This window comes from Neomonachus schauinslandi, chromosome 1 (assembly GCF_002201575.2).
Source record: "Neomonachus schauinslandi chromosome 1, ASM220157v2, whole genome shotgun sequence".
Taxonomy (NCBI): Eukaryota; Metazoa; Chordata; class Mammalia; order Carnivora; family Phocidae; genus Neomonachus; species Neomonachus schauinslandi.
In genome coordinates, this window is record NC_058403.1 from 10,414,421 (window position 1) to 10,437,136 (window position 22,716).

Consider the following 22,716-nt stretch of genomic DNA (forward strand, 5'->3'; position numbering starts at 1 on the left):
TATGAGTGCGTTAAGGTTGATTCTTGGCTGTGCTGTCTGCCTTCCTGGTATGACCCAATCACGTCCTACGAACAACTTCCAAAGAAACCAACTGTGGTTTGTAGACGTTTGAGCAGAATCTGTGTCATCCCTAACCTAATGTCTCCACTGTTTGCTTGCATTACCATATAATTTCAGGGGTGGAAGAGAACATTCGGCAAATATCCAGAGAGTCACTTACGGAAATGTTGTGCCAGTGAAGGGGCCAGAAAAAAATAAAGAATTGCCAAGTGAGGGGTGACGACATGCTCTCTCTGTGTATTACTCAAAGTGGATTATGTGACATAGAACAGTGTGAGCCCTGGGGGTGGGGGGATGGTGAGCAGCTTCACGCGTCCCCCTACCCCTCTGGGTCTGGCTCACAGCAAGGGACTAATAATCTATTTTTGCTGACTACTAAATTAAGCCAGAGGCCAAGAGCTGGAATGCCTTTGGGGTCTGGGGTTGGGAGCGATGGGGACAATTATGTCTGGAGAGCACAGGGTTTAGCCTCCCAGGTCAGCCATAGCCCTGTGGGCCTCTGGGACCTGAATGGCTACATCTTCCTTTCTTTTACCCCCCAAGAAGCCAGATGCTCTATTTCTATTTGAAACCTCCCAGTTTTTCAGTATTGACAGCTAACTTTCTTAAATGTTGGGGAGCTGACAACTCACAACCAGTAAACTGGTTCTAGACCCAAGAGGACAGACGTCCTCTCCCAGACGTCCGTGGTGCAGAGGTGTGTGGCCAAGTTCTCGTCACTTGACAGCAACACCCTAATCTCCCAACAAAGTTGGCACAGTTGTGCTCTTTTCTGAGGGCGAGTGTTAATATCCAAAGTTGTTTGTTCTGTGTGGATAGTTTATTTTTTTTCTAAGTATATTTGAAGTCATTGTGTCATCCTCATGAAGACAGGATATGCTGCCTCCTGGAACTTATTATCAGACTTGTAAATAATCAGCGAAGAAGGCCGTGTAAGTATAAAAGGACAGCATATGCTCTGGCCCCATTGGTAACTTCTCAGCTACAGACGGGGAAACAGGGCCTGGGGGTGGGGATGCAAAGAGCAAGAAAACACAAACGACACACTTTTTTCTCCCACATTTGGCAGAAAACAATTTCCAAGCAGACTCCTGAGTTTTTAAAGTGGGTGTGGATACAAACTGCATAGGAAAGTTCTCGAAAACTGTGTTTTCTATTTGGTTTTACAGACTCAGAAATTGCGATTTTGCTCCACGCTCCTCCCTCCGCCTTACATAGTTGGACGCTTTCCCCCGGGATCCATAGGCTATTGCAGGGCCTCAGTCCTGGGCCAGGTTTCCCCAGGAGAGCCTACTAGAAAGACACCTGGCCTCCGCCTCCCGGCAGCACACATCCTGGCCAGGGTTCAGCTGTGTCGGTTCTTCCCAGATGAGCATGGAATATGGTACCGAAAGGATGAGGGCTCTTTGGTCAGTGTTCACACGAGAAAGGAGAGCTCATGCTTTGGAGGGAAAGGGATTTACTTGATGGGAATGAATGAGTGCAGACTGCCTGCTGGAATGAGAGAGAACCAGGTCCTGGGGAGTGAGGAGCACAGGGGCCAACTGGCTAACCCGCTCCCAGTGCATTTCCTGCCCCAGGGATTTGTCACCTCAGGATCGCGCCCCTGCTGAGGAAGGCCCCTGGGCAGAAGTTAAAATCAGTAATTAAACCAAGGTGGGTCTAGAAAGGAATAGACTAAAGAGAGCAAATAAGGGATGATTAATTAGGGTGGCTTTGGCCCCAGTCATCTCTAAATAGACGTTACCTCCCTTAATCCCCATCTGCTGGTCTGCAGGTCATTCATTAAGTATAGTTCTGATTTGCCTATGGCTGTTTCTCCATCTTAAGCCCTGTAAGCAGTGCGTTTCCAAGAAGTTACAGAGGGGTGGTTAACCTTCATGTACTAAGGAAAGAGTGAGGTAATAAGGAAACAAAAGTTAATGGGATTTTGAGCGCCTGTGGAATTTAACAACTAAGATGAAATCTTGTATGAACGCTGACCTCTTTTTTAAGGTATACATTTGAACATGCTCTTCCTCCCTGCTTTTTCCTAATCACTGATTGTTTCATTTTATTTCTTCTCTTCTCTTTTCTTTTTTTTTTGCTTTTCCTTTTTTTGATGATAGCAATTTTTTTTTTTTTTAAAGATTTTATTTATTTATTTGAGACAGAGAGAATGAGAGAGACAGCACATGAGAGGGGGGAGGGTCAGAGGGAGAAGCAGACTCCCTGCCGAGCAGGGAGCCCGATGCGGGACTCGATCCCGGGACTCCAGGATCATGACCTGAGCCGAAGGCAGTCGCCCAACCAACTGAGCCACCCAGGCGCCCGATAGCAATTTTTTTTTAAATCTCCACCATAAGCTTTAACAGAGCATGCGTGCCCTTCTGCTAAAATACATGGTTAGCAGCTTCACCATTGTTTTAAGATTTTATTTATTTATTTATTTGAGAGAGAGAGAGAGAGAGAACGCGAGCAGGGGCAGAGGGAGAGAGAGCTTTATCCCAGGACCCTGAGATCATGACCTGAGCCAAAGGCAGACGCTTAACCCAGAGCCACCTAGGTGCCCCTAGCAGCTTCACCACTGACTGTATCGATCCTTTTTGGCGCTGGCATTAATAAGCCACCCATATTATTTATTTAAGTCCGTGAAAGTTCTGGATTATCCCAGAAATACAAATTATTTGTACACGGTCTTGTATGAATCAGGCTTTTCTATTTTTCAAATTATCAGAAATGTGCCAGGCTGAAGGTTAGTATTAATATCATTTCTTCTGTGTTACCCTACAGATCCAGAAGATTAATGTTTATTAAACATAAAGGTGATTTTCATTTAAGATGGTTTTCTTATTTCAGATTTGGAATTCTTATTTTAGGCATCGTCCCCTGCCCTGGGAGAACCACCACTTGCCTGTTTGTTCTAGGGGGTTCTGGTTAGAACCTTGAAGCCCATCAGCAGAAAGGTTACCTGCTTTGTTTTACATTTTCTTTGAAATGGAGGCCCCTCCCTGTGACTGAGCAGATTTCACCAGTAATAAAGCAATGCTAAAAGCAATAAATTCCTGCGCCCAAATCTGGCCTCTCAGAGCCCAGGTCCCTGATTATTCCTAAAAGAGAACAAGAATGGAAATTCCTTTGGAGATCAAAAAGAAGAACATTTTTCCTGCTGTCTTTCTTAACTTGATCATTAGGACAAAGCTCAAAGAAAATTGGGACTTCAATCACAATTCCTGTTGGACAAATGGTCTCCATGGGTTTTGATCATGAATCTCATTGGTAAAAGATTTTTGAGTACATCTGCCAGCAAAAGCATTTTTATTCGTAAATTCGACACAACTTCAACTCTACATTGGGCACTTTATAAAACATACCCTAAAAGTAGGCATTTAAAAAGGACATAAAAAGGCATTGAAAGAGGTGAAAATATTTTGAGTTGAATATGTTCTTCCCACATGCAGAGGGTTGTCAAGATGGCTGCCGTGGCCTCTGGTAGTGTCCCATGGGTGTGGCCTCTGAGTCTGGAGTTGATGGTTCAGTCCCCCATGCCCAGGTGGCCCGCAGGCTCCCACAGAGCAAGAACAGAGAAGGTACGCCCAGGAATGAGACTGGCACGCTCCGAACACACACATGCGCCTTTAACGATGTTACACCACCTCCTGGGATGAAAAGGAAGGGCGTGGCCTTTGCTCAGACCAAAGACACGGGGCACCCTTCAGTCAGGAACACCAAGGGCCATGGCCCTTGGATGCCCGGTGAATTCTGGCTCTTTACCTGCTTCAGATGGGCCCTCCCTGGGGCAGTCTCTGAATGACACAGACATTTATCCACATCTCCAGAAGAATGAGTGGTGTTGCCCCCACGTGGCTTTCACTGCAGTCGGGAGAGTGCCAGATAAGAACAGAAGTAGGAGGCCAGGCAGACTACAGTGAGAGCCCCGGGGGTTGCCGGGGCTAAAGGAGGGAGAGGACATTTAGTTGGGAGGGGCATCTCCTGCTTTGGCGCCTTTGTGTATTCTGTTCCCAGAAGTGGAATGCTGTTCCCCAACATCCCACAGTTCACTCCCCTACTTCCTTCAGATCTGATGCATTCACATGCCATCTTCTCAGGAATGCCTTCTCTGGCTAGTCTCTCACTCAACATCTCCTTTTCCCAGGTTTTCCTATCCCTGCTCTGTGCCTTTTCCCCAGCACATAGCACTGTCTAAACAGACTGTGTATTTTACTCATTTATCTTGTTTCTCTTCTTTTTCTTTTCTTCCTGTCTAGAATGTAAGCTCCATGAAGGCAGAGAGTTTTGTCTGTTCACCCTTGAATCCCCAACACCTAAAACTCCTTGGGTGAAAGGATGGATGGATGGATGGATGGATGGATGGATGGATGGATGCATGCATGCATGCATAATTGGATGGGCAAATGGATGGATGGATGGATAGACAGATGGATGCATGGATGCATAATTGGATGGGCAGATGGATGGATGCATGAATGCATGGATGGATAGGTAGATGGATGAATGGATAGATGGATGCATACATGCCTGGATGGGTACAGGGATGAATACTAAGTGAAAGTCTTCATCTTCAACCTAAGGAACAATGGGAAGTCACTGAAGTTTTCCCAGTGGGAGAGGAATGTGATCAAGCCCAGCTTCGGGAAGTTTTATGTTGTGGGAATTATGTACAATATTGGAGCAATGAGAAATTGGCCACAGCGAGGCCAGTTAATAGGTATTGCAATTGCAGAAGCTGCCTGAAGTGGTGTGCTGTAAGTGCAAAGTGGAGGGTGGTACAGAGCATCCACAGAACTCTCCATGGACCTGCAGGTGCGGCACTTAGAAGAGGAAGACATCCAAGATGCCCAGCCAGAGGGACTGAGAGAACAGAGATGGGGAAATGAGCTAGGGTACCATAAGGCACTGCTGCTAGGTGGGCATGGTTCTGTGGTTCCATGAAACAAGCCTGGAATCTGCAATCGAAAGACCAGGGTGAGTTCTGGCTCTCCTTAACAAAGTGTGCCCTTCTGAACCTCAGCATCATTAGAGGTGAAATAGGAAATTGAAACACAGCTAAGACACAACAACCACCAGTTGTATTTCAGGCGCTGTGCTAGGCAGTCTGCCAACATCACATCATTGGATCTGAATTTGATATTAACCCGGATTACAAGCTGAGGACAAGGACACTCCCCTTAATTAATACCATCTTTTAGACTGGGAAATGGTAAGGAAGAGTCAGAGTGAGCCCCTGTGTTCTTCTACTGCATAGTAACTCAGGTTGGAAGAACAAAGCGCCACATTATCGAGAAAAGGGCTACAAATATAAAGTAACAATAAAACAATTCCATTATCTCAGAAGCTAAAAACTTGACTCAATCACAAGTTCCATTAGCATTCAAGATAAATGCTCTTTAAAATGACACCTTTTAGGGACGCCTGGGTGGCTCAGTCAGTTAAGCGTCTGCCTTTGGCTCAGGTCATGATCCCAGGGTCCTGGGATCGAGTCCCGCATCAGGCTCCCTGCTCAGTGGGGAGCCTGCTTCTCCCTCTCCCTGCCGCTCCCCCTGCTTGTGCTTGTTCTCTCTTGCTCGCTCGCTCTCCTGACAAATAAAAACTCTTTTAAAAAAATAAAATGACACCTTTTATCCGAATCAAGTGTGTCATTCCCCCCCACCGCTCCCCGCTCCCTCAATCTTTTGCAGATTGCCTCATTCTTTGCCCTGCTTTGGTTTGCACATCAAAGCCCAAACTCAGTTTCCCTCTCTGGTCCTTTGTAGCAAGTTTCCCCGGTGGCACATTCTTGGCATAGTTGTAAACTCCTTGGGGTTTATAAGGACGTGCTGAGGTCATCCTCACTTTGCCTGAGGAATGCTGTAATGGGAATGGTGGCATTCAACATAAACTTCAGTTTTTCCTCACTGAAAATAGAAAATTTCTTGGTGAAAATATGCTCTAACTGCATGGAGCCAGAGGAAGCAAATGCAAGTTAAAGAGATTCATTTAGGATTTTTATGGTATGAATGGAGGAAATGCAACACATCTAAAGCTTTCAGTTGACTAAAGTATTTCATTTCTTCTTTAACTTCTGGTGTCAGTGTTACTATTTTAAGTGCGAGTTTTAGTATGCTTTTCAAGAGCTCTAATGAGACATCTTCAAATCACTTATATCCAACTAGCAAACAAGAATCAAAAATGTACTTGTCTCCCAAATGACGAGGGATATACATGTAGGAAAGTCCACTCTCTTAATACTTGTTTTGGAACAATTTTTATCCTCTATGGGGGAAAATCGCTATTTACAACGTAAGTCTTTTGCACAGGACGTTTAGAAATCCAAGTTCATGGGCGCCTGGGTGGCTCAGTTGGTTAAGCGACTGCCTTCGGCTCAGGTCATGATCCTGGAGTCCCTGGATCGGGCTCCCTGCTCAGCAGGGAGTCTGCTTCTCCCTCTGACCCTCCCCCCTCTCATGTGCTCTCTCTCATTCTCTCTCTCTCAAATAAATAAATAAAATCTTAAAAAAAAAAAAGAAAGAAATCCAAGTTCATGTATAATAGACATGCAGTCGAAAAACAGGCATTCCTAAGGAGAGCTGTCACGTTAGCAGAGGAAGGGAACCTGAGGTGGGTTTGTAGCAGTGTCACCTCTGGGTACAGGGACAGGTGTCTGTCCCCTTGGCCAGCCAGGTCTGGAGCACCACTCACGCAGTAGCCGAGGAAGCCTGTGCTGCTGGCCCTGAGTGCCCCTCTCCTGGTCCAAGGCCCCGGTCACTCTGTGACCCAGTGAGGTTTGCCACAGAGCTATCTTTTCAGCCTCCCTACGATTGGCCACCATTTTGAGCTCCTCTTCCTGGTGTAAAAATGAGAGCACTCAGGTTCAAAATTGGATTCAAGTGGGGCACCTGGGTGGCTCAGTCGTTGAGCATCTGCCTTCGGCTCAGGTCATGATCCCGGGGTCCTGGGATCGAGCCCCGCATCAGGCTCCCTGCTCGGCGGGAGGCCTGCTTCTCCCTCTTCCACTCCCCCTGCTTGTGTTCCCTCTCTCGCTGTGTCTCTCTCTGTCAAATAAATAAATAAAACCTTTAAAAAAAAAATTGGGTTCAAATGAGCTTGAAATCAATTCAAAGGCAGGTACAGAATTACACATTTTTATTAGGCATTTTGGGCAGCCTGGTGAAAGATTGATCATTTGTCATCTATTTCTATGAGCAAAGACAGATGAACAATATTCTGATACCTCACTATTCCTTTTTTGTTGTTGTTTTCATCCATATAATGAAACAAAAACTGTAAATTTGGATGAGCAGCAGTACTCTTGTCTCAGATGAACAAAAATGTTTCAGAGCTGCCCACACAACTGATCTGGAACTTCATGTCATGATTTAAAAAAAAAAAAAAAAAAGAGGGGCTGCCTGGGTGGCTCAGTTGGTTAAGCGTCTGCCTTCAGCTCAGGTCATGATCCCAGGGTCCTAGGATCGAGTCCTGAGTCAGGCTCCCTGCTCAGGGGGGAGCCTCCTTCTCCCTCTCCCTCTGCAGCTCCCTCTGCTTGTGCTGTCAAATAATTAAAATCTTAAAAAAAAATAAAAAACACAACAACAAGAAGAAGAAGACAGTGAAATCAGCCTCTTCTTCCTCCTCCGATCGCCTTTTAACTGTGTTTGCTAAGGTGGACTCCAGGAGAAAGAGAAAAGGGGTTGGAGCTTGCAGGGGTGGGGGGGCACCTCAGATCCGTCCCCAGACTCTCTGGAGGAGCGGAGGCAGTTCTGTGTCTCCTCCCTCCCCCTCCCCTTCTTTCCTCCAGCAACACCTCCCCTAGCCACACTGAGGCCACTGGAAACTAAAAAGCCATGTGTCACGGACCCACTGCCGACCACACTGAAAATGCAGCACACCCAAGCACACTCCCCAACACCAAGCATCAGCTCACGTGACCATTTGCCCTTGGTGTTCGATGCAAACCCCTACTATTCACAGTGTTCCAAACTTTGCATTCAGATCTTTTCAGGTTGGGGGTGAGGGGTAATTTGGCGAAGCAAACACCGTAACTGGTTTCTTATATAACCCTACAGTTGGCAGCAAGGCAGCGTGCATCGAAATGAAGCAACGCTCATTCATCCAAGAAGGCTTTGCTTTTCCTTTTTTGGAGGGATAAATGCTCTGGTTTGTTTTTTCTCCGTGGCATATATTCATTTTATTACTGGCTGGCTTTAATGATTCTTTGAAGTTAATCTTTACGTGTGAATGGCAGGGTTCTGTTTAAGTTTTGGAAGCTTCCGGAGGAGGTGTCTCTGTATGCCTCTAGACTAGAGAATGCTTTTATAAGTAACTGGAATGCTTTTAGGTGACAGTGAAATTGGGGAGACTGGGCAGGACCTGGGACCCAGGCTGCCATAGGGATCAACGCTGGTCAAGTGCTTAGAATTTCAGAGTTGCAGCCTTTGGAAAGAACTAGCATCCTGCCATCCCGGTAGCTTCTCCACACCAGACATCGCACCTGGAAAAGGGGCCAGCTGAACTAACTTTTCAACGTAGCATACGTTCTTTCCATTTCTTCTTCCTTTCCTATTAAAACAACAACAACAACAACAAACTTTGTCTCAGAGCAAGACAACTGCCCGCAATGTTTCCTTTCTCAACTTCAGAGCTGAGATTCTCTTAAAATGTTTTTGTATCTTTTTCGGAATCCAATAGCCATTAGAAAACGATCAAAGGGTTGCATATTCCTAGTTCCCAAATTACTAATAATAAAGTTTTCCAATGAAAAATCCCAGGATTGCTTGAGGATCTCTTCCCACGTTCCCACTGTGGAATACAAGCAGGAATTGGGACATTCATCCAGTAACGTTCAATTAGGGGGGAAAAGCCATATTTCAAAATGAATTCCACTTTTTTCTTTAAAAACAAGAGTTCACTGACCAAGAAAGATTTCAAAATGTTTTCTCTAATACCCCAACATGAAACTTTGAGGTTTTCAGGGAATTACAGGGATCAAATGACGAGTCGAGACTTGGGTTTCCAGGTTTCCCAAAGGCTCGAAACTCCCCTAGAGGCTAATTGCTGTTTACTGCGGAGACCTTCCTCATTTTTCTTCGGTAACATTTTCCATCTCAAGAAGGGTCGTCCCAATCAGCCGAGGAGTATGGTGTCTGAGTGGCTGAATGGAATTGCTACCAATGGAAAGTATGCTGCAAGAGGCGTTGATAAAGCAGCTGCAAGGCAAACCTTGGCTGTTTTTTCCATCCTCCCCAAGCAAAGTTAATTAGCATAGGGAAAATGACTAAGGTGTTGACGTCACCTCTTTCCAGTAGAAACTTACACTCTGTCTCCCTCGGCCTGAAAGCATGCAGACTTGACTCAGGAATTTGCGGTCCAAACAGGATGCTCTGGAAGCTGTGCTTTTTTTTTCCCAGGGGGCTGGACTTCAGTGCTTTATAAAGGGCTGGCCGGAGAAAGGACCTACAGCCTCTTGCAAAGGAATCTCACTTGGGGCTTGACTGCCTGAGCTGCTAGTCTTCTCACTGTAAGAAAGCAAGATGCACTTTAGAAACTTTAACTACAGTTTTAGCTCCCTGATTGCCTGTGTGGCAAACAGTGATCTCTTCAGCGAAAGTGAAACCAGGGTAAGGCTTCTAATGTAATGTGATTTTTGAGAGTTTTCAAAGCATTATGTTAATTGGGACTATTAACTGAAATATTTGCAGGGTGTTATGTGGCTGTCTTGTGGGTTTGGGGGTTTGGAATAAATCCAAAATACTTGGAGCTTTATCAGTCAAAAGCCGTTGCCTGAGGACTTAACCGTGAAGGAATTTTTAAAGCTTTCAATACTTGAAAACATCTAGGTCCCTTGACCAACTGGTAACGCAACTGGTTTTAACAGGGTATTTTTCGTTCTGTGTAGGTCGTAGTAAACTTTTAGAGGGAAGCTTTTTCTGACAGTGAATGGAGCTTTTCACATTGACATCTAGAGACCAGAATAATTTTATCTTAGGAAATAAATATCGTAAAGATGTGTGTATGTTTGTAGTCATTACAAAGGCCTGTCCTCAAGTTTTCAGATTTCTTTAGCTAGGGAAAATGAGGCCATAGCAAGTAATAAAACTGGATAAATAACTTAAGTGGGGGATAAGTGTACCTCCTGGGAAGCAGCTCTCATTGATGGTAATTAGTATAATTAGTAATTTTAATTACTGTGCTTTTCTTCATTTGATTAAGATGTAAGATTTCCATCACTGGCTACCCAGCTGTCTAATTGATCTTGAACAATACTGTATATGGATGAATTCTGTGTGTTCTGTTTTGGGGATGGTATTCGTGTGTTATGCTTTATACTCAATGCCACATTGAGCCTGTGTTGTTGTTTTTAAATCAAATGTAACTCCATAATTGCGTATGATACTTGTGAGCCAGGACTGGTCTTTTTTTGAACTAGATATCAGAGCACATTCTAGGTATGAAAGTACTACAAAATCTGTGTATTTCACATTAGCCTTATATGAGTCAAAATCAGTATTTATTTAATTAATTAGAGATGCCATCCAACAACTGTAATAACCAGATACCGGTTATTAGAACCAATAAGATTACTTTATTGGAGAATGGTATCACAGTAATATGGATTCAACAGATACTGTGCTTCTCTTGTGTTCTGGTCCTGAGCCCTGACTTGTATTCTAAAAATATTCCTCAAAGTCCTCTCCCCCTAAATTCTGAATCATAACTTCAAAACTAAGCAGTTGGTCACAATGCCTATTGATGAGGTCATGCAAAATTCCAAATTTATGCCCATACGCTGTGCCAGAAACTTGCCCGTCCTCATGCTTGAGAGAGGTGGAGAAAAAAACACACGCAGCCAGATAAAATCCTCCGCGAAGCATCTGCTGTGCATTGTTCTCATTCTTTACCTCTGCAAAACCCCTCAGAACTGTTCATAAACTAAAGAAAAGCCACGGAATTCAAAGAGAGGAAGTGTTCCCACCCACCACCACCCCCCTAACAACCTGCCCAGTGGAGGCAGGCTGACCACTGGCCCCACGAGCTGGAACCACAGGTCCTGTCCTGCCTATGGAGCGCCTTGGCCCCGGACATCCCCATTCCCTCCCCTCTGTCTAGCGCCGAAGAAGAGTCTTGAAAATGCTCTCCCTTCTTATACACCATCCTCTCGCCGCCCCTCTGCAGAAACCGTGCTTTCCATAGGTTTCCGAGGTGCTCAGTGGGCCCCACCCACCTCCCCCTCTGCATGGATCCCCTTTATAGAAGGCACGCTGCCCCCACCGGACTCTCAGCCAGCCCTTTTCTGCCTTACACAGAATTCCCACAACCTGTCCTCGGTGTTCAGTCTGGAAAAAAAAGACTCGGAAAGCACGACGACTCAAAGTCCATACAATCTTTCAGGAAGTTTCGGCTGTCAACTCCCTCTCTGGTTGGAACCCTGCGGCCTTGCAGTGGCTTCCCAGCTACCCCGCACCCTCTCGCTGACGCCCCCTCCCCCTCCTGGACCCAGCCCAGCAGGGGGCGCTCTCCAAAGAGCTTTTCCCAGAAGGCTAATGAGCTCCCTCCTGAATGGAAGCCTAATAACACCCTTGAACTTGGGCATTTCCATTCTAAGAGCTCATGTTGTTTCATAATTTTCACTAGCCTTTATAACACTAGAGCTAGAAATGTACATATATTAAAGCCGGCATGCAGAAATGGGTCCATTTGCAGTACATTAATTTTTAAACCAGTATTCTTTTAGAGAGTTAAAAAGTAACAGACCAAGTGGGAAAACAATAGGGGGATTTTTTCTTAAACCTCTTCCTTTACACTAAGAAATGCAAGGTTTCTTTTAACTTCATTGTTTCCCAGTGCAATAAAAAAAATTTTTTTTTTCAAATGAGCTCCAGTGTTCTTAAGCCCTAAAGAAATATCTGCTGCACACAGCAACACCCAAAACTGAGCAGTGGGATCAGAGTTAACGGGGCTGGGGAAGGTTGTTGGACGTTAGGAACTGTCCTTTTCCACTTTAAAAGACTGTTTCTGTGACTATAAGAGGTGGTTAAGTATTGGTACTTGTTCTGCTCATTCTGTGAATTTAATAAAATCACCTGTCTTAGACTTAAAAGGACAGAAAGAGCAAATCTTCCTCAGAGGGTGGCTCTCCGTCCCCTCTAAGAAAGGAGTTGGGTGTTCTCGAAATGATACTGGTTCACTTCCCCCAGAAGAAACCAATGGAGTTGTCAAGACTCCTACGCAGATGTGTTCTAACTCCTTTTATTTTTGTTGTTACTTTTCAGGCCAAATTTGAATCCCTCTTTAGGACATACGACAAGGATATCACCTTTCAGTATTTTAAGAGCTTCAAACGAGTCCGAATAAACTTCAGCAACCCCTTATCTGCAGCAGATGCCAGGCTCCAACTGCATAAGACTGAATTTCTCGGAAAGGAAATGAAATTATATTTTGCCCAGGTGAGTTGAATCCATTGATACGCATGCTTCTCCCTCTCCCCCCTTTTAAAAGTAGCTTAAGCATTGATTATGCTATACCTTGATTTTTTTAATGCATATACATTTGGACTGTAATATTGGAATTACAGAGTATATCCTATTCCATACCCTTCCTCCATGCATCATTATTCATGACCATTTTACTGCCACATGAAAATGTGTTTAAAAAGATCATTATATGGGGGCACCTGGGTGGCTCAGTCGTTAAGCATCTGCCTTCGGCTCAGGTCATGATCCCAGGGTCCTGGGATCAAGCCCCGCATCAGGCTCCCTGCTCTGCGGGAAGCCTGCTTCTTCCTCTCCCACTCCCCCTGCTTGTGTTCCCTCTCTCGCTGTGTCTCTCTCTGTCAAATAAATAAATAAAATCTTAAAAAAAAAGAAATTTAAAACTCTTAAGTTTTGAGAAAGGCGAAGTTCATACTCTAAATTTTCAGTGCCTCACCTTTCTTAAGAAAACATCAGCATGGGGGCACCTGGGTGGCTCAGTTGGTTAAGCAACTGCCTTCGGCTCAGGTCATGATCCTGGAGTCCCTGGATCGAGTCCCGCATCGGGCTCCCTGCTCGGCAGGGAGTCTGCTTCTCCCTCTGACCCTCCCCCCCTCATGTGCTCTCTCTCTCTCTCATTCTCTCTCTCTCAAATAAATAAATAAAATCTTAAAAAAAAAAAAAAAAAAGAAAACATCAGCATGTGTTTGAAAGCAGGCAATCTCAGAAATGGCCCTGACCCTGGTTTGAGGAACTCTGGCAGAACCTTTCCTGCTCCTTTAGGAAGGTGGTCCGTAGAGTGCAAGGTTGTGGCCGTGGCTACTCCAGCACTCGAAGGTTTGTGCAGAGGGTTTCCAGGAAGTTGCTCCAGGGTTAGGGCTAATGATGTGCTCCAGACGGAGAGCAGACCTGAGTGTGTCCCCACTCTGTGCAGTTTCTTAGCAGCACCGAGCTCCATGCGATGGAGAGCCCGCAGCCTGCAAATGCGGGCATGCACATGGGCACAGGGCTGCCAGGCCTGGCTTGAAAGGAAACAGGTAGCAAACGCTAAGAAATCCTCCTGGTAGCAGGAGTCCCGGCCCCAGGACATTCACGAAGGACTGTGCATGGGTTTGCTTTTTCCCTGGCTCACCATCCTTCCAGTTCTTCCCGCTCCCCTCCCTCCAACCTTCAATGATCGGTGACCCATTTTCAAGGCAGCTCACAAAGTTCTATATGATGATGTAACAGGGATCCAACAGGTTAGCGGTGGAAGGAGAAGGAACTTCTTGGATGCTGCTTTCTGGTTCTAGCTGGCCCACACTGGGGCTCTGAGCTCCCCAGGGCGGTACAGGAGCAGACATTATAGAGAGGCTTCCTGACCTGGGCAGGAGGGCTTGCTGGCCCCTCAAGCGTAAATTAGAGCTGGGATGCCCTGCCCCCTGGTGGCCTGTGGGAGGCACGGGTTTTGACCTTGGATCCTTAGTTGTGAGCACACTCCTTTCTGAGTTTGATCATGTTCTGGATCATTACTTAGTCCTCCCACAGCTTTCTTCTCTCTCTCTCTCTTTTTTCTTTTTAAAGCTGGTGATTTTATTATTTATTTCTTTTCTTTTCTTTTCCTTTTTTTTTTTAAGATTTTATCTATTTATTTGACAAGAGAGAGACACAGCGAGAGAGGGAACACAAGCAGGGGGAGTGGGAGAGGGAGAAGCAGGCTTCCCGCCGAGCAGGGAGCCCGATGCGGGGCTCGATCCCAGGACCCTGGGATCATGACCTGAGCTGAAGGCCGATGCTTAACTACTGAGCCACCCAGGCGCCCCCCACAGCTTTCTTCTGATTACGAAAGTAAATGTGCGCTCATTGTGAAAATTAAAATACAAAGAAAACCCAAACTGGTTAGACGTTGATGTAACACCTTTGTGGACAGCCCTCTAGCCACTGATAGGACTTCTAAGCCCAAGCTAGCGTCATGGGTTATTGTTTCATATTATTATTATTTTTTAAACTTCCTGGAAGGTGGATCCTTTTTCCCTTCATCGCTTTTGTCATGTGATTTGGAAGCCCAGAGGGAGGGAATTGGTGGGTACCACGGGGTAGGCGGGAGCCCTGGGCCCCATCCCTGCTTTGGCCCCTGAGAAACTCTATCATCTTCGAGCTGTAGCTTAGCCTTTTGGAGCTTCCGCTATGCCTCCGTGATATGAGGAGCCGGAAGAAATGGATGCTGAGATCTCTCTGGCCTCAAGCAACAGGGCTTTATTTTTCCCATTTCTACTAAAACGGTACTAATTTTCCATCAGTCTGGGTCAGTGGTAATTACTTGCCGCCCCTGCACCTGTGGGTCCCGGTCCTGGGAGGGGGCGCCCCATAACCCCACCGCCTTCTCCAAATAGACCGTATGGCGAGCCATCCTTGAACAGCATGCGTTCCGCTGCCCAGACGTGGGGTCGTCCTTTGTCCCCTGTCCCCCACAAGCTCACTAAGTGCTGTTGCATCGCGTGGCTTCTTTCCTCCAGAAACATCCACCTGTGTTTTCTCTCTCTCCTCAGACTTTACACATAGGAAGTTCCCACCTGGCTCCCCCAAATCCAGACAAGCAGTTTCTGATCTCTCCTCCCGCCTCGCCGCCGGTTGGTTGGAAACAAGTGGAAGATGCTACTCCGGTCATAAATTACGATCTGTTATACGCTATCTCCAAGCTGGGGCCAGGTAAGCTGTGCTCTGGGGCGGGAGCAGGAAAAGAGATGGGGAGAAATTGTGCTCGGGGGCCAAGACCAAGATGCGCACCTGCCTCAGGGAGCGGCCAGAGCCTTGTGGCCCTTTTCGGCTGTCCTTCGATGGATGCGAGCAGGTTCTGTGAATTGTTCCTATCTGCGTTCATCTGTGTCTGTAACTCAAGTTGTGTTGGGAGCATACACGCCTGCCTCTGGCCTTAGCCAGTCATGGGGACCAAGCACCATGACCCCCCATGGCCAGCATCTTGCGAATCCTTCCCGTCACTGAGCGCAGCCTGTGTGGGCAGCTCCAGACCCAGGCCCCAGTCCTGTCACCCCGGGATGAGTGACTGGACTTGGAAAGGGAAAACGGACCATCCCACACTTGAGAAACTTCATTTTTAGTCAAGGTGGTTTCATTCATTGATCCGATTCTCACCTGCCCTTTTGAATGTTCAAGAGAACCACAGAGTATAGTGAAGAAAGAGCCCCTGTCAGGCATGCCTCCTCTTGGCCCCATTGGGGTGCTCACACCTTTTCAAATGCAGAGAAAGAAGAGGTTCCGGTCCTCTGATGCGAGGAAGGTGTGAGTATGCAGAGAGGTAACAGATACTCTGGCCTCGGTCTTCTTCTCCATACAATGGGTATCACCCAGTGGAGTTATGAGCAGTAGAGGAGATTGTCTAGAAAGCACCTCAGAAGTGCCTGGCCCACAGGCATTGCCCAATACAAGATTTCTGGAAACAATAAAATGTTGGTGGTTCCTGTCCTACCTGCTAGGGTTTGAGTGAGAGGCATGAAGTGGTTTGAGCCCACCCTCCTTACTTATCCATAGAGCAACCATAATAAATGCTGAGACTCTCAGCTCCTCATTTCTCCTTGCCCAGCAATCTGATTATGTTCCTTTGGCTGGAATGTTTTATTTCTTGGACCCTCAGCAGTTTCATGTTGAAAAGATTATATTTCTGAACACACCGCCCCAGTGGAAATTCCCTCTGAGGGAGAGAGCAAGAATCACATTACTTACTGGTAATGGTGGCGTGAAGGTCAAGATGGCCAGTCTGAGGAAGCGGGTGCCCCTCCCCACAGCTCCTGGCTCAGGTGCATCAGCAGAGCTGAGGAGTGGAGTCTGCGGGGATGCTAGAGAAGAGAAGAAATGGGACCTCCATCAGGGAGAGGTGACAAACTGCTCTAGAGGCAAGAAGTCCAGCTAAAGACAATTCATCACACTCCAGAATCTACCACGCCTTTACAGAAGGCTGATCTGAGAAGCCTTTTCAGAAACTAGACATAATAAAATCCATTCACCCTTAGTTTATCTCACAGTGAGCTGGAACAACATTCATATTTGGCTGTGCTTTGCAGTCAACAAGATTGCAAAGATTTTGCAAATATGGCCCTATGCAGAAGCTTGCTGGGTTGTGGCCAATTGGTAGGTAGATAAGGATCCTGACCAACGTGATCTTGTGACCCTCCACTTTCATTCCCTCCCTGACATTCCAAATCGAGAAACAACAACTACCTTTTTTCATGAGGAAAAGTGCCTTCCAGGTTCCGAGGAGTCCCCAGAGTAGTGTGAGGCAGGAAGGTCTGGAATCCGGGCTGAGGAAGAGCACACAGAACTTGGAGGAAAACCCACCCCTGGGCACCTGGGGGGAGGGGAGGAGCGAGCTGAAGCAAACCCTCCCCCCACCTGTTTAAATCCTAGCTTCCCACTGCACCCAGCTTCCCACCAGTAATGGTTCATGCTCTATTTGTAAACATTAGTAAAACTAGGTGACACTTATCAGGCCTGCCACCTGGGCACCAGGACCTAAGAACTTGGCTTGCACTTACATAATCGGCTCAGTGAGGTCAGGGCGATTATGATTCCATTTTACAGAGGAGGAGATGGAGGTTCACTGGGATGCAAAAGAATGCGCCCACGGGCTCCGGGTACTAAATGGCGGGGCTCCCAGCGCACGTTTGGCCACCGCCTCCCTCAGCCCTGAAGAGGCAGCCAGAGCAGCGCCATAGATTGCTTCTCAGTTACTTCTAGAAGATTCATCCATCCTATCCTTGCTGTGCCAGAGGGCCCTGAACTGGACTGAACCTGGTCAGACTCAGGCTGACCTAGAAATGCAGGACACTCCTGGCTCCCGGGGGGTGCAAGTTGTCCAAAGCAAAGGGATGCTGTGGTCAAACATGTTTTGGGAGCCCCTGGTTCAAACCAGCCATAATTGAGTCTTCTCGCGGGGCCCCCCGTGTGTGCTGCCTCCACGCGGGAGCCTTGAGAGGGAGGCTGGCGATGTCCCTTCCTACCGTGTTTTATTCATGCACTGTCTTCTCCTGAATGCACGCTCCTCACACTGTGCTCGGGAGTCATCTGGGAATTTTAGGAGGCCTGGTGAGCATGTTAAGTGTAATTAAAAATGCACCCCTTGGGACACCCGACTGGCTCAGTCTGGTAGGTGTCTGACTCTTTGGCCCAGGTCATGATCTCAGGATCGTGAGATTGAGGCCTGCGTTGGGCTCCGTGCTGGGTGTAGAGTCTGCTTGGGATTCTCTCTCCCTCCCTCTCCCTCTGCCCCTCCCCCATATAAATAAATAAATAAATAAGATAAACTCCTTCCATACACCTCAATTCAGTGTTTGAAAGCAGAATAATATATAATGGTGATTATATATATATATATGTGTGTGTGTGTGTATGTTTTTGTATTATTCTTATATTTATATATACTTTTATAAATAAATTTTTTTTCTGCTAGAGCAAAAAAGAGGTATACCAAAAGAATACCCATCCAGAGCGTATCTGGCCGCGTCCCTCCGTCCCCGCTGACCGTCCAGAGAAGCTTGGCCGCGCAGACCCCTCCATGTTTCTTGCCTCAGTGACCCTGCATTTCTCTTCCTTCCCTAGGGGAAAAGTATGAGTTGCACGCCGCGACCGACACCACTCCCAGCGTGGTGGTCCACGTGTGTGAGAGCGATCAGGAGAACGAAGACGACGACGAGATGGAACGAATGAAGAGACCCAAACCAAAAATCATCCAGACCCGAAGGCCGGAGTACACGCCCCTGCACTTAAGCTGAACTGGCGCCCCCGGGGGGCAGAAGTATTCTGAATCACACTCGCGGGGAGGCATCTTGTACTGGGGAAGTGGCCGCTCACGACCTGGGAGGTGGCAGCCGTGATGGGCGGGGCAGACATTCCAGCGCGCCTGCTCAGAAGGGAATCTGGGCTCCGCCCCCTGGTTCTGATGCTCCGCCTCCGCCAGCGTTCCTGGCTTCCGGGAATGTCCTGGGCCAATCACTGAGCTCCGGGTGATCGCACAAGGACATTTGGGCCCGGCTCGTTGCAAACTGATCACGATAGTGTTTCCTACTTGTCCTTTTCTGGTAGGTTCCGTGTTTGTCAAGGGCAGCTTCATCCCCGGGTGTGGGGAGAGCCTTCTGTTGCCGAGCAGCCTGCGGGGTAGGCTCTCTCTACCGGGAGGAAGAGGCACCACGAAGCCACAAACTGGTGCAGAAATGGCGTAAAAACGAGAACAACGCAAATGTGGGATTTGTAGTGTTTCATTTTTTTTCCCCCTCATGTTCTAATGTTTGTGCATGTATATTACAGATTTTCAGAACTAAGCTTTGTTCGTGTATAGATTATGCCATTGTTGTTTTGCAACTTTTGGGAAGACGGGAAAGCGTTTGGAACATCTGTCACCTTTCCAGATTCATGACTGTCCTTGCAACAGCACTCACACGGGGCATCCCAGCTGGAATACATCCAGCCCGCACCCTATCCGATGCCGCATCTACCTTGTGCTTTGGCAAAAGAAGTCGATCTGAAATTCCAATGTCGAGTTTCGCTTTATAAAATTCAGAGAATAGCAGTTTCACTGCCAACTTTTAGTGGGTGAGAAATTATAGTTTGGGTCTTTTGGGTCATTGTTTCCATTTCCTTCTTTTGCGTGGTGGTTTATACACATGAATCATAGCCCCCCAAAAAAATTTTTGTGGGAGCTGTTGGTTGAGATAGTTGATTTTTTTTTTTTTACCCCACTAAAACGTCACGATAAACTTGTAAATAAAGCTGATAGCATATATTCATACCCATTGTACACTTGGGTGAAAAATACGGCGGTGGAAGAATAGTGTTGGAATATTACCCTACCTGTGACTTGTATGTTGTAGAAAACGCTGTTAAATGTTGGACAGGACTTGAACTCAAAGCATGTGAAGTGGATAGTACATGTGTGGTGGAATGAAAGAGATGCAGTGCCTTCCCCATTAATTCCTGATGGAATCGTTACACTCGGTTAGTCTATAATTTTTTTTTCTGGTTGTAATGTGTATGTCTGGTAAAGAGGTATTCTATTTTGGCCTTACAATACCCGAGCAAAATTGGTCGTTTTGAAATACCTAATGCCAAGTAACAGTGCATGCTTTGGAAGTTTGGAAGGTGGTTTCCTTTTAAGAAGCAAGTACATTTGATCGTTCCTATCAAGAAATTGAATGTTCTCAAACCCCTGTTTACAGTACTTGGTGAGGTGGGGGGCAGGTGAGGGAGAGACCATTGCATAGCTGTTCAAATGTTCCTGGTTAAGTGCTTTTAAACTGGAGAGGCTATAACCTCAAAATATTTTTTTTAACTGCAGTCTATAATAAATCAACACAATATGCTCTTTACGGAAAGGTTAATCTTTGTGCCCTTTTATTTCTGATTGACCGGTCTGTGAACTCTTTGAATCCTGCAGTCTCAAAAGGACACATTCCTTCACCAGTTTCTGTTTAGAAACTCCCAGTTCTTTCCTCTGGTTCACGGAGGGGTGACCACACTAACCAGACACCACTTAGCAAAGGGGAGAATAGATAAAACTGAAATCGGGGGTTTGAGTATTTGCTTTGTGTAGGGAGATGATACTCTGACGAGAAGCCGACTCACCAACAAAACCAGCAGCTCCACTAAACAGCAATGTTTTTGACTGTTAATTTGAAGAGTCGTCTTTCCTGTTAGAAAAGATGTCCACGAAAGATACTGAATTACAAAGGCCAGTTATGTTCAGAAAAGTCTGTCTCTGAACCTTCTGTTCGAATCTCAAGCAGCCTTTCCCCTGGAGCCCTGATGACACAGGGTGGTGAGCTTCCTGCCCAGGCCAGCCCACAAAAGCCAAAACAAGCCAGGGTTTCTTCCCTGAACTCGCGAAAATGACATTAATCTCGATCAAGATTAACATGAGGCATTCTTCCGTGAAAATTCACATGCTCTTCTTTTTTTTCTCTTACGGAGAGCCTCATCTCATCACGTCCAGGAGAATTTCCGTATCTTAAACCCATTTACGTTTGAGGTTTAAACATTGTTGGAAAATCCACTTTTCAATCTGGTGGGCAAATCGGATTATCGGGCAGATTCACCTAGCGAGGGAGGGGGCTGTCCTTTATCATCACGTTGAATAGCAAGGAGCCCACCGGATGAGTGCAGGTGGATGACACAGCGTGCGGCCCAGGATCTTTTCTCATCAATAACCCTGGGATAAAATCAGAACGTGGTGTCAGTTCACTTAGATTTCCAGTTGGTCCCCTCGTACACCTGGGAAAATATAAGCAGATGCAGATATGGTCCCACTGCCCATGAAGATAACAAAGCCTAGTGTAGAAATCACAAGTCACTGAACATCTTCACTCGTGAGGACGACGGCTGATGAGTTGTTCTGTGGCAGCCTCGGCTGGAATCCTGAAACCGTGCACTTGCCGCTTCCAGGCTGGTGGATACCAAGGGCCCCAAATCATGAGCATGCTCAAGACTCATGCGTCTGTTGGTCCCGCCCTGCTCATCAAAGGGCTCTGTAAAATGTGAAGCAACAGACACAGAACAGGCGGCACCAGGCAAAACATACCCTTTTGCCATTGACTGAATGCATTCCTTAAATAGATTTTGATAGAATACATGTCTGATCTGGTGGGAACCAGCATAGAGTCATCCAAAAAAAGAAACCCGGCCCCCCTGAAATGGATGCTAAACCCAAGTGAAGGGTGGTAATCGATGGAGAAGTATTAACATTTCATGCAGCTATTAATACTTGGGTTAGGAAGACTGATTTGCAGTCGGCAAGCATTTAGGATTTTATATTTCCAGAATGCAGTGTGAATTAGTGCCCATGGGGGATGTGGGTTTTCAGAGAGCCTCAGTTTTCAGTGAAATGTACAGAATTCACTACAAAGTAAACAGACAGATTTTCTCAAATATTAAATTGCAACAGATTCAATATACTGTACGGACATGTTATGGCCCAAAATGAATCAGAGCCGGGGTATGTCATACTCTAAAATGTATGTCATAGGGTTGCAGAACCCTTTGGAATATTTGCCTCAATCTATTAAATGCCTATCACGCAATAGTCCTCTAAAGGTCAACAAGTCAGATGGAGACTATACATAATCTAAAAGTTATTTAGGAAGAAGTTAGAACATACAGAAGAAATGTATTCTTTCTTCCCTAAATTCTCTGGTCTTCTGATTCTAAAGACACGTAGGGATTTTTTTTTCAAGGATGCCACCACGCTTGGCCATCTTTAATTCACATCTGAAATTCCCATTCTTGTGACTCAGTGGAGTTACATGGCAATCAGGTAGATGGATTGTATCCTCCCATACCTTCTTTTCTTCAGCACTGCCTCTCTGCTGCTCAGGAAAGGTAACATGGCTGTGGTTCTGAAAGGCAGGAGGAAATGATTTGAAAGTGATTGAACTGTGGTGTCTACATTCAACGTTTCTTTGTCTTTCAAGATTCCAGTTAGGGATTCAGTGACCGTTCTACAAGGCCAATGAGAGCCAACCCATTGCTCTAACCACTGCCACAGCTCTGGCCTAGAGTACCACCGGGGCGTCCCCCCTCCTGGCTGACATTCAAGCTCTGGTCACGTGGGATTTCCAGGGTTTCTAACTCACCGTATTGTCTCTTTCCTATGCACCATCACACCTGCCCTCTGTGCCTAGACCATTAACCCAGTGCCCCAGCCTGGCCTGGGCTAACTCCATAATGCTAGGCACCCCATGAGAGCAGGCCCATGTCTGTCCTCTGAATCCCTGGCGGCTACCACTGGCCCCAGTCCACGGCAACCGATAAATACTGCTGACATAATTAACTGACTCACTGATACTTATCCTACAGTTCTGCATCACTGATGTTTCTTTCCCCAAGAATCATTCCCAGCCAGTCCTGCTGAGTCTCCCATTGTGTGCCATACTTTCCCTTTAGATATGCATTGACTTTTTAGAATAACTGTTAAATTGTTTGTCTTCCCTGTTAGAACCTAAGTCAAGTAGAGGCAGGATGTCTGAGAACCTGTGCCTCAGAATAGATATTCAACACAAGTTGGATGAGTGGATGGATGTATGGATAGATGGATGGGTGGATGGATGGATGGGTGGATGGGTGGATGGATGGATGGGTGGATGGATGGATGGATGGATGGGTGGATGGGTGGATGGATGGATGGGTGGATGGGTGGATGGATGGATGGGTGGATGGATGGATGGATGGATGG

The 22,716-nt window shown here is 46.4% G+C and overlaps 1 protein-coding gene across 2 annotated transcripts in view; it reads left to right on the forward strand.

The window, feature by feature from the left end:
* RCAN1 (regulator of calcineurin 1) overlaps positions 1-19,864 on the forward strand; it is a 95,591-nt gene extending 75,727 nt beyond the window's left edge. The window contains exons 1-4 of one of the 2 annotated variants that reach the window (XM_021678074.2): positions 9,489-9,653; positions 12,306-12,479; positions 15,032-15,191; positions 18,096-19,864. In XM_021678074.2, coding sequence (XP_021533749.1) covers positions 9,567-9,653; positions 12,306-12,479; positions 15,032-15,191; positions 18,096-18,268 — 594 coding nt within the window. In that variant the 5' untranslated portion in view covers positions 9,489-9,566 and the 3' untranslated portion in view covers positions 18,269-19,864. Of the gene's footprint in view, positions 1-9,488; positions 9,654-12,305; positions 12,480-15,031; positions 15,192-18,095 lie in introns of those variants that run through there. The other variant, XM_021678073.2, reaches the window with a different exon arrangement.
* Positions 19,865-22,716: the final 2,852 nt, after the last annotated feature.